This window comes from Haliotis asinina, chromosome 3 (assembly GCF_037392515.1).
Source record: "Haliotis asinina isolate JCU_RB_2024 chromosome 3, JCU_Hal_asi_v2, whole genome shotgun sequence".
Classification (NCBI taxonomy): Eukaryota; Metazoa; Mollusca; class Gastropoda; order Lepetellida; family Haliotidae; genus Haliotis; species Haliotis asinina.
In genome coordinates this window covers 46,985,533-46,997,959 of record NC_090282.1, presented here as the reverse complement: position 1 = coordinate 46,997,959, position 12,427 = coordinate 46,985,533, and the positions used below count along the sequence as shown (strand labels likewise).

The 12,427-nt window shown below is 39.3% G+C and overlaps 1 protein-coding gene across 3 annotated transcripts in view; it reads left to right on the top strand.

The window, feature by feature from the left end:
- Nucleotides 1-10,920, top strand: part of LOC137278125 (leucine-rich repeat-containing protein 61-like) — a 60,022-nt gene extending 49,102 nt beyond the window's left edge. For all 3 annotated transcript variants that reach the window (XM_067810267.1, XM_067810269.1, XM_067810268.1), the window contains 2 exons: nucleotides 6,965-7,087; nucleotides 9,650-10,920. In XM_067810267.1, the coding sequence (XP_067666368.1) occupies nucleotides 6,965-7,087; nucleotides 9,650-9,726 (200 nt within the window). In that variant the 3' untranslated portion in view covers nucleotides 9,727-10,920. The remainder of the gene's footprint in view (nucleotides 1-6,964; nucleotides 7,088-9,649) is intronic.
- Nucleotides 10,921-12,427: the final 1,507 nt, after the last annotated feature.

The window sequence follows — 12,427 nt, the reverse complement described above, 5'->3', positions numbered from 1 at the left end:
GAAAACTCTTTCCGAACTAAATGCTCAAGACCAAGTACATTGTGCACTATTGAAATCTGAGATTGTACTTATGGCTGGGCATGAAACTGACTAGAGTACATCAGGTACAGCAATGCGAACAAAGTCCCAGGATGGAACCTTACATTCGGTTGAACACCAAGCTGTGGAAAAAGCCACCAGTGATGAAGCCACCTGTACGACACCAGCGATTACCCCCCGAGACCACACCGTACACAGTACAACCAATAAAATGGTCATTTTGGCAAGATGAAGGACAAATGCGTGGACATGCCAATTACAGCTTGAGACCCAGGGTGTTTTCCATCAAAAAAGCCAACTACGAAATTCAAAAGGCGAAAGGGATCAGGAAACACCACATCAAACAGACCTTTTCAAATAGACTCTTTTGGATAAGCGACAAACACATCTTTGACATTGCCCTCAACAAGACCTTGCTGTCGCTCTAGGATACCAAAGAATGGATTTCAAACGATGGTATCCACACATATAACAATGGATCCCAACAGTTTAGACCTCAAAGCCTTAGAGTTTCTTAGACCACCCAATATAGGAAACTTCACTCAATGTGTTGAGGCCTAGGGAGACTATTGAATGAATGATAGCATGTATACATCATCGAGAAGGTTTACTATAGCCATCAAGGTTGCTGGAAAGGCACAGCTGCCATCCTAAAGCTTGCCAAAGCCGATCATGTCTCTGAGGATACCTCCAAAGCTCGGCTCAGAAAACAAGCCATCTGGCAAGTGTACCTGCCAGCTCCCCGATACATCTCAAGAAGAAAGTTTGATACAGCCATACCTAATCGTACGCATCAAGCCAACAAAAGGCCCGTTGAAGCCAAACAAATGATATCTGTGACGACCGAAACGACTACACCGTTGCGTTGTGGGAAAGAGAAAAAACTACCAGATCAGGTCATTGTGAGGTATCAGTACATCCCAACGAACTCGAAGGAGGGGAGAAACGTCGTGCCACAGACCCCATATGGTCTATGGAAATGCACCAAGTCGACCGAGTGGCTATCGTAGACGACAAACCAAATTTGTATTACTTGAAAGATGGACTGGGTGGGGAATTTGTCCAAAAGGAATTACAAATCGTCCCTCACGACATGATATTACCCCCAAATAAAGATTCATCTCTTTCTCTCATTAGCGATATGTGGAGATTGATGGAGAAACAGTTGTTCAGACGCAACAGGGGGATGTCCATGGACTCGGTATTTACCCCGCCCTGCATTGCATCATCAGTTAAGGGAAATTCACTAACCTGTATGATAGTGTAGGTCTTGTGGGCACAGAACAGTTGCAACACCTCATGGATACATGAGGCGATTATAACTTTGAATGCACCACCCCATACTCCTTAATCCACTTCAAAGAATTTGTGGCAGACCCACTCTATTAAATTGTCGTTGAATATTATGGCTACCTTAAACCAAGGACCAGATTCCATGTACATCAAAGGATGTTTTGAACACAGTCCTCACTGTTTTTACATGGGGCTGGCAGACTTTGTTCCAATAAATAAGCCTTAGAAGAGGGATGTTATAGAACCATCATTGTATAACTATGAAGGGTCGTTGTGAAGAATGAGATTGTTTCTTGGTACGAAATGTGAGTTCCTTGCAAGACAAGTAGTGCGGGCAGTGCATATGCAGGGCATGTGTCTCATCCCAGTTAATTTCAGCGTAATCTTCGGTCTGTTTATAAGTTGGATATAGCATGACCCATGGGCATTATTGAAAAGTAAGCCCCCTTCCCTTGGGAAATGCCCATGGACCTTTGGCCCTTGAGCATTTCCCACAGCAAGCGAGCTTACTTATCAGTAATACACGCTTGTCATGTTATATCGTAAACGTATAGTCTGGAGATTATCAAGGATGTGCTGCCCCTGTCTTGTGCTCAGTCACAACTCCTGACTGAATATTCTTCAAAGTTCTGTATACTGTTGACAGAGGAGTGTGGTGTCTACCACATAACCCTTTGGTACCCATTTCAAAATGTCAAATCTGTCACCAAATGAAGCCGTCTACTACACCTGGGGAGATAATTCTTGATGTAGTATACGATATACGATATACATTTATTCAGTAATTTGATGTCATAGCCTAGAATACAATTATATTTGACAGAACACATGTCACGTGGTAAACAATACAGCAATATTTCTATTTCCATTGATGCCTCAATATAAACACATTTTTAAGAAAAATGGCGAGAGCTCATAAGCTCCTCATTATTTGTGTTTAATGTATTACACAAGAGTTTCATTGAATAGTGCTTTACATTGGATAGGCTTGGGAGATATTTTAATCTCAGATCATGATACTTTTCACAAATAAACAGGACGTGAAATTCGTCCTCCATAACGTTGAGATCACACTGTAAACAGAGTGATTTGTATACCTGCTCATTTTTGTGTCTAAATATGTTGTTAATATTAAAATCATGAAGAGATATTCTAAATTTACATAAGGCTCTTAGCAAAGACCTATCAGAGAGACACATTAAATATTTTCAGGTTGCAGCAAGGACTTAATGCTACTATAATTACTTAAATAGAGTGAAGATGATATAAAACTATGCCAATTTTGGCAATCAATATCTTTCAACCGTTGTTTGAATATATTTGTAAACATGATAGAATCACCCACATCTTGTGATAACCAAACATGTAAAACAGTAAATTTCTGAGATTTGACACCCAGTTTTGCATCCAGCATCATCTAATTTTTTAAATTAGAATTTTTAAATTAAAACATTAAATAGCATTGGTATGGATATCTAGTACAATTCATATGGAGTATTTTTATCCAGTATCTTATAACCCTTGTCTATGTTAAAACATACATCGTGTGTCGCCCTGTTTCACCAAGTATAGCCTTATTTGATGCGAATTCGCCAACATGTAAGAAATGTTTTAAATACTGGGTGTGAACTTTTTCTATAACTTCAAAGTATCTTGTCCCCCATATTTCAGACCCATACAGCAAAATTGGTGAAACTTTGCCATCAAATATTTTACAAGCTGCAGAAAAGGATATGCAAGTGTTTTTTCGAAATAATGCGTAGAGAGGTATCATTGCATGTGATGCTTGAGCTGCTGGCGTTGACACGCTTTTGCCCAATTTAACGTTGATGAAAACAGAATACCTAGTTACTTATAATATGGTGTAATTTTCAGAGTTATGTTCTTTAGAACCCAGCTTTCACATTTAGCAACAATACCTCCATTTCTGAATACAAAAACATTAGTTTTATCTAAATTGACTTGGAACCCCCATCTTTCACAGAAAGATTGGAGCACATTCAATTGCTTTTGCAACCCCGAAACAGTGTAAGAGAACACTGTAATAAGATCAGCAAACAAAAGTGGCATTATATCATAAATATTTTGTGTAACAAATATACCATGATCACATTTATCATACATTTCAGTTACAAGCTCATTTATAAAAAAGGTGAAAAGTATAAGACTGAGCCCATGACAGCCCTTTAGTGCTAATTCAAATAATAACTTGTTTCTGTCTACATAGTCAGTGGCTTTCATGAAGTCAATAAAGACACAGTAAAATCTACCATGTGGTTTACACCAATATTTAGAAATCAATGATTGTAAAGTGAATATATTGTCAGTGGTAGAGTAACTAGACCTAAAGCCAGCTAGGGCTTCGGATATTAAATCGTTCAGTTCAATCCACGTCCTCAAACGTTTTTCTAAGACAGTTGTAAATATTTTCCCTATAACGTTCAATATAGAAATCCCCCTGTAATTGTTTGAGATCGTCTTATCTCCTGACTTATGAAGTGGAACAATAGTACCTATATTCCAAGCTGTAGGAAAGTTTCCAGATTTAAAAATTTTATTAAACAAAACATAAAGATAGTATAAGAGTAAGTCACCGGAACACTTCAGGAACTCTGGCGGTATTCCATCTTCACCTGGGGCTTTTCCACTTTTAAGGTTATTTAGAGCGTCATCTATTTCTGCTATAGTAATTTCCCCTGAAAGAGTTACAGGAAAATCTTAACAAGTGTGAGAATTATGAAAGTCTTTCACTGTCTTATCAAAATCTGATTCGGTAACTGTGTCTGGGTTAAGAAGCTTTTTAAAGTAAGACAACCAAGTTTGCAGCGAAATTGAAGAATCACCTATATTAGAATTACCAGAAAGGGCATGTTTAACAGTTTGCCCAAAACTTTTACAGTCTCCAAGTAGTGCCTGAGATGAAATCTACTCCGCTATTTTCTGGTCGTATAATATCTTTTTAGAACTGCAACAATGTTTGAATCCAGCCTTAGCCTTTAAATACTGATGTAAATTATTATCGCACTGATATCTGCTGTATCTGTTTAATAACCTGTATTTTTCTGACTTTAGTCGACGACAATCTTTGTCGAACCAAGAGGGTTGTTTGGAGCATGGTTGGTGATATTCTTGTTTGGATTTGCTTCCCCATACTTCAGATCCACAGAAAATAAAGATGTCCGATAATGTCTGCACAGCTCGATCAGTATCATATTCAATTAATGACATAAAAGCACTTAACATAGATGAAACTGTGTCTCTATGCAACAAGTCTCTGAAGCGTGTTGTTTGTTCTTTGAGTAATTTCTACTTTGGTACATCATATAACGCACATGGAACATCAGCCTGTAGTTGCGTTCTCTTGGGTAATATGTTGCTAAGTCGACACACAATGGGAAGATGGTCTGTCTCGGTTCGGGACATCATGTCCATTGAAACTACACATGGGAACAAAGAAGTTGACACAAGGAAGTAGTCTATTACGCTGGCTCCTGACGGAGATATATAAGTAGACATTCCATCGATATTGTTTTCCTTTCGACCATTAACAATATGAATACACATCTTTTTACAGAGCTCTAAAAGTTGTCTTCCGTAATTATTTAACCACAGGATCAGATGATTTACGTGTAAGTGAAAACGTATCTACAACATATTCATCATATATTGGTAGGAAGTCTGTATCATCATCGATGATATAATCCCTCTCACCTGCCATGCGAGCATTAAAGTCTCCGCATAATATCAATTTACAGTTGTCACCAAAGTCATGGAAAAAATGAAACATTTGATTTTCAAGGGAGCTAATTCCACTGTCATCAGAATGATTATATACAATGGACGTCTCTGGATGGATGTAAACAAAACCTAGGATTATCTGAGACAACGTGGAATTTGAATTTATCTGGAAAAAGATACAATTATTCCATTTCGCATACACCCTCTTTAAATATGAAGATACAGACTTCCTGATTCCTACCACTATCCCCCCTGAGAATCTCCCTCGAAGTTCAAGCCTTCTTGCATCACTGACAAAGATATCATACCCATCAAAAATAGCATTCATGTCATATAGCTTTTAAGCATCGGGACACATTGTTTCAATCATTGAAAATATGTCAAATGTTTTCAGAAAAGACACTAAACCGCCACAAAGTACTTTATATTGTTTAGCCATGTATGTTCCAAGTACATACTGATAAACTTTGTTGACAACATGGTACAGTCAGAATGTCTGAGGACAACTGGTGGGATACACTGGGGCCAGTGCCGAGATCCTATTCCGTCAACATAGCGCACTGTTCTTCCATCTGCAATGACGTTGAAGTAGAGGTTTGCCTTGATACCCAATGCCAACGCTTGCCAATCCTACGCATGTCACCCGTATCACTTTCAGAAACAAAAACGTCACCATTGATAATCAGTTTATCATAACTCAGGAAAGCGGTCTTCCCTTCATCTCTGGCCTTCTGCATAAATGGGAATAGTTGCGATCTCACTCTGCGTACCCGTTCTGTGAAGTCCTCAGATACCCGAAATATTTTATGGCCCTTCAGTATTTTCCGAGCTGTGTCAAGAACAAAACTCTTGTCCTTAAAGATGGTGAATTTCACAATGACAGGTTTAATTCCCGACTTCGATGGGAGACGATGCGCTCTTTCAAATGATATATCAGCTGGATCAATCTTCAAAACATCCTTAAAAAAGTCCCTGACATTATTGTCACACTCAAGTTTCATCCTGTTTACCTTTCATGCCATGAAACAATAGGTTATTTCACCTTGACTGTGCCTCTAGGGTGTCAAGTTTTGCATCCATAGTTTCCAATCTCTTTTTCAAGACAGTATTTTCCTCGGATAGTGAATTTAACTTCTTGTTGAACTCAGATGTGAACATATCAAATTTATTTTTAAGGGAGGTAAGCTCTGATTGGATAGCTTGTAGTGTTATAGTGAGGTCTTTTAGGGTTGAGTGGCTACTTTCTGGTGACTCTACTTCACCTGATACATTCTTGGTTGATAATCGTGTTTGTACACAACCACGAAGCCCTGGTCCTGGTCCTGGGTTGGATTCCACATCCCATGATACAAGTGTCAGAAACAGCAATGCAACCCTACAACACAAACGGGTACCTGTAGGTATCGCTATACCATGATGTTTACATGTCGGTCGTCCTCCTGTACGGACAGAATATCCCGATTCTGCACCTCCAAAGCTCAATTGGAATGCCCGTTTCCAACCAGGCGATTCTTGAGTCGTCCTTGAAGTATGATGTATGCACAAAGTTCGTTTAAAGGTGACACTTATTGCTGTAATTGGCTGGAATTGCAGAGCTCGGTCACACAACAACCAAACCCGGTGATACCACATGACTCGACACATGTAGTAATGTTCCTTCTTAAGCCTGCAAGAGTTGCCTCCCACAATGAGTACCTCACTACATGATGTAACACCTGTATTCAAATTTTATTATTACTATTAGGAAACAAAGATTTTCTCAATAATTTCGGGGAAAATAGTAGACCGTTCAGTTCATAAACAACAATCCTCAGTGCAGCAGCAGATGTTCCATGTTTCATAAATATCACAAATATTTCTGGACCATCATTAGCAAAGAGTGTGCTGTTTGCAGAGCCAGTAACCAGTGCCTCACTCCCAACACAACATCCTGCTCCATGGCTACAGTCTCAGTACTGGCAGATGGCAGATGAATTTCAAGACTCTATGCTATGTGATGCTGAGGTGCAACTCACAGGTAAACACTCATGATTGACATGAACTTTGCACAATTTACTAAGCATTTTAGAAGTTATACAGGTGAAGGAAACCGAGTTCTATTGTATACTGTATAGTCGACTTCTTTATTGCAATGAATGTGATGTTTCAGTATAAACACTGTCATCAGGCAAATGATACAACAAAGTAGTAAGAAGGAGAATATACACATAGCTGCATAGTGAGTATACACAACTGACAAGGTTGATATACTTTGGATTGCTAACTAAAGTAATGCCGAAAATGCTTGGAAAATGCTTTGTGGCTTCAATATCAATATGAGTTCATAAACTGTATGAATGCAAAATCTCACAAACATATGCTAAAATACAAGACGGTACAAATTAAATACCTTGATGAAACCTGGTGTAATAAATGTCACTCAACTGATTGGATGTCACTCGCTTCAGATTGTAGATCAGTGTTACCATTAGAGAAAAGGTAGAGGCCTGGGGCCTGTTTCATAAAATTCTCACAAGCCTAAGATCTCATAACTTTTCTCGTAGCATTTGCACCTGCTATGTTACAGTATACCAGGTAGAAATGCTACAAGAACAGTTACAAGATCTTAGGCTTATGAGTTTTGTGAAACAGGCCCCAGATTATCTTGCATGCTGGTACCCGTAGCAAGGGACTGATTAGGGGTTGCCAAGAAATCTGATGGTGATTACCATAAGCTGCATGTCCTTGGTACCACGAGGCTCAGTTGCAGGATTTTCTCACTTCCTGTAATGTGGCTCATATGCAATCAGAGAAAAAGCCCCAGCTCATGGAAAAAATCCGGTAGCACAAAAACCCAATCCAGTACACCACTGACAAACTAGCTTCAAAACAATGTCACAGATCTGCATACACCAGTATGGCACTGTGTGCTCAATCCCATCAAGCTGATCTTGGATAACTGTAAGAATCTGTTTGCTCACATTCATGCTTTCAAACGCTGAGTTTGTGTATGCTTCTTTTGAGAGAATTACCCCACTTTCTCAAAATCAAGGACGAATAGCATCTGCTGGACATTAACGTCAACCAAGCTGCACCTGTTTTAATTGCTCTAGAGTCTGCAACCAGCAATGGTACTGACACTTTTGGACCCAGGTCCCAGGGTAGAATAGGCTTTCAGCAACCCATGCTTGCCATAAAAGGCAACTATGCTCTTCGTAAGAGGTGACTAAAGGGATCGGGTGGTCAGGCTCATTGACTGGTTGACATCGGTTCCCAATTGCACAGATCATTGCTCATGTTGTTGATCACTGGATTGTCTGCTCCAGTCTCGATTATTTACATACCGCCGCCACATAGCTGGAATATTGCTGGGTGCGGCATAAAACTCACTCACTCACTCTTTTGAGACGGTCCCTGACATGTACTGCCCATGCATTACTTAATGTTGTCACCCTGTCTGCCTGCCATGTGTGTCACAGTATAGTTTCTTTCTTAGAAGTGTTTCTACCATGGAAGTTTTTCAGTATTTTAGGAGTGATCATTATGATTATTGAATGGTATGATTATTCATATGTCATATTAGGTCAAGGTGGTATGTATGAGAATATTAAAGGTTTGAATCTGAAATATTAACCATTATCAAATATTTGCCAAAAAGAATTTTCCAAGCATTCCTGGCATTGCTGTAGTGATTTGAGTGAGTTGAGTTTTATGCCACACACTGCAGTATTCCAGCTATATGATGGCAGTCTCTAAATAATCATGTCTGGAGCAGACAATCCAGCGATCAACAGCATGAGCAGCGATCTGCACGATTTGGGAACTGATGACATGTCAACAAACTCGGCAAGCCTGACTACCTGATCCCGTTAGTCACTTCTTAGAACAAGCATAGTCACCTTTTATTGGTAAGCATGGGTTGCTGCGAAGGTCATTTCTACCCCAGACCTTCACAGGTGGATTTTATCAAAGCAGTTAGTTGCCACATCTCCACGTAGCTCCATGTAATTAGTACTTACACCCGAACATTGCCCTCATATAGAAGTTGACTATCCATAGAATTATACATGGGAACTAATATAAATAGGTATTGTTTTCATTTGGCATTTAGCTTCATTGGAGTGCATGCATTCTATTTTGGGGACCCGTGAAGGTCCCGGGGTAGAATAGGCCTTCAGCAACCCATGCTTGCCATAAAAGGTGACTATGCTTGTCGTAAGAGGCGACTAACGGGATCGGGTGGTCAGACTAGCTGACTTGGTTGACACATGTCATCGGTTCCCCATTGCGCAGATCGATGCTCATGTTGTTGATCACTGGATTGTCTGGTCCAGACTCGATTATTTACAGACCGTCGCCATATAGCTGGAATATTGCTAAGTGCAACGTAAAACTAAACTCACTCACTCACTCACTCACTCACTATTTTGGGATTATTTTGAGGGGGTTAAGGTAGTTAGTGACTTGATCCATTATGTAGGTAGATGTTTGGTGTAATGCATGTGTACAATTTGTTGTTGTTTTCCTTTCCCATTTTAATACTTTGACACAAAAATGTTGAAAGTATACTGTGAAATGGTTTTACTCCTATCTGTTGCAGACCTCCTGGCCAGCTGCAAAAGACTGTCAGAACAGTCTGAAGACAGACTTTATAATAGTATGCTTGGGCCTTCATAGCATCCACATATTTTAGGGAAGAGAACGCCACACACTGATGTCAAAAACTGAAGAGAGTTGAATCGAAGCTTGGACAGATTTTCCAAGACTTACATTGACTTTGTCAGGTGGTGTCCATATACCAACTTACACCATCTCTGTACCAACTTGAGTTCCAATAGAACTAAAACTAAAATAAAACTAAAATAAACATATCAAACTAAAAAACATATAAAAATGCTGCACTGAAGTATCTTAAACATGGATACTCTTGGAAGGTAAGTGTCAGGAATGTGTGGGAGGATCGCAGTCGGGAACATGGCAAAGAGAGGTCAGTGGTATGGTAGATCTTATTCTGTAAATCACTTCGTATGGATAAATCTCACTGACGGTATTTGAATATTTTAACTTGTTCACTGGTCATGAGGGGGGCCATGGGTTGATGTACCCTCAATCTTTGTTTATGTTCCCTGAGCCCGACATCGAGGGTACATCAATCCATGGGCATCGAGGGACCAGAGAACAACCTATTTATCCTACCGAACACCTCAATGCTAATTTGAACTGTTCAAAGCATGGGTATGGGATCATACACTTCAGCCAATCAGTGTTAGATTTGGGTGAAATTTTGAGTGGGTCCAAATTGATGAAAATAATGTTTCTGGACCCCCTCTAATGTTAAATAGATGGGCAGATGTAAAATAGAGGGGGTCCTCACTAAAATTTGATGAGTCAAAAGACTCAAAAACCCTCTCTTGAGCCAACACTGGCCAATCAAGCAATTCAAATCTTGCATCGTGCTGTTTTTCTCACAGGTGTTGTCTTAGTAAAGTAAATATTTACAGGGACTACATTTGAACGTTTTGTCAAAATTTATTTATTGGAAAGAGAGTCATATGTTTTTATAGCCATCTCTAGATTATGCGAATGACACAAGAAAAACAGATTTAGAGTTATCTCCCTTCCATCAATTTCTGTTCTAAAACATCCTTGATTTCCGTGCATCATGCGTTGTTTAATGTTATTCGAGATAAGACAGTAATTACCATGAAGTACCAAATGAGTTGCTATAGGCAGCAGGTAGTATTGCATGCACCTCCCTTGTACACGGGGTACATTGAAAATAATAGAAGAGCCAATCAGACAGCAACATTTATGTGTGAGGTAAGGTAATGCTACATGTCCAAGCATATGTATAATTGAAACAAGACTTGGGTATCAGGCAAACTGCCCCCCCGGACAACTGCCCCCCGGACAACTGCCCCCGGCCATCTGCCCCCATACATTGTGCCCCACGGACAGCTACCCCCGGGTTAATAGCCCCCCGGACAACTGCCTCTCTCCCCCCCCCCCCCCCCCACCATCATAACAAAACACACAAACTAAATGTTATGATGTTATTTTTATTTATAGCACTGTATAATACCACAACACATCATCTTTAGATTTAATGCGAGTATCATTCATTTAAAAGGACAGATTGTGGATCTGGATTCAGGGATGGTAGCTGTGTGAAAAACTACTCATAAGTTCACACAATCATAAGAGTTAACTCCACCCTGTAATCTCCATTAGGTGTATGTTGGTCAGTAAGGTCATTAGAATGTTTTTTTAAGATGTGATTAAATGAAAGTTTTCACAGCAATGAATAATTTCAGCTCATCTAGCAAAGGCCACATTACTGAACAACCTTCTCCCAGATTAACTTTCTCCATATTACTGAACAGCCATCTCCAAGATTAACTTTCTCCAAGATAACATGAGATTTATAAACATTTTGAACATACGAACTGTAAATGAATCTGAAGACTGATATATTGTGTGGTATATAGGGCTATCAATTACATCTATTAGTTGGTGTGTTGTTATTATGGGGGGCATTTGTCCCAGGGGGCAATTAGCCTAGGGGGCAGTTGTCCAGGGGGCACAATGGACAGGGGGCAGTTGTCCGGGGGGCAGTTAACCTAGACCCAAGACTTGCAGCAATCATGTCACAATTCTACTATCCTGGATTCAGAAATAATGATTACATTTATGGATTATATTGGTCTATCATGTCTTTGAATGGCATGTAAGAGTGAGAAGGAAGAGAGTTTAATGTATACTGTGAATAAAACGTTAAGTGCCATTCGGTATATTTTGCAAAAATATAGGTTGGTACATAAGAAATCTTTCAGAAAAAAGGAGCTATTATAATTTGGTTTAGTATTTTTAGTTTAAAAACAAAGCCATAATGGAAATTGTCTTTTACTTTCACCAGGATACATGCGCTTTTGGTAAATATGCATTTTGTTTTCCTCCAAAAGGCTACCTTCTTTTGAAAAGTGAAAATCAGAAATGACTGTTATATTGTCACATGACCGTCACTTTTGACAAGTGAAACCTAAATATAATAGTCTTGTATAAGCACAACAGGAATAGTGATTTTGATTTAAAAAACAGTGTCATCATATCTCTAACTATATGTCCTTAATAGTAATTACAAATGATTATGACATCCCTGAAACAGTTACCAGATGAACCTTCTCTAAATGTGGATTAGTCTTCACAATTAGTTCAGCTTCAGATCTTAGTTCTGAAATAGGCTGGTGCTTACCTTTTTATTCTCAGTGTACATCAGCAGAGACCACATGTGGTCATTGACGTATCAGTTTCTTTACTATGAAGAATACAACAAGTCAGAGTATAATCTTACTCCTTCATGAGTGAATGGAAATAGATT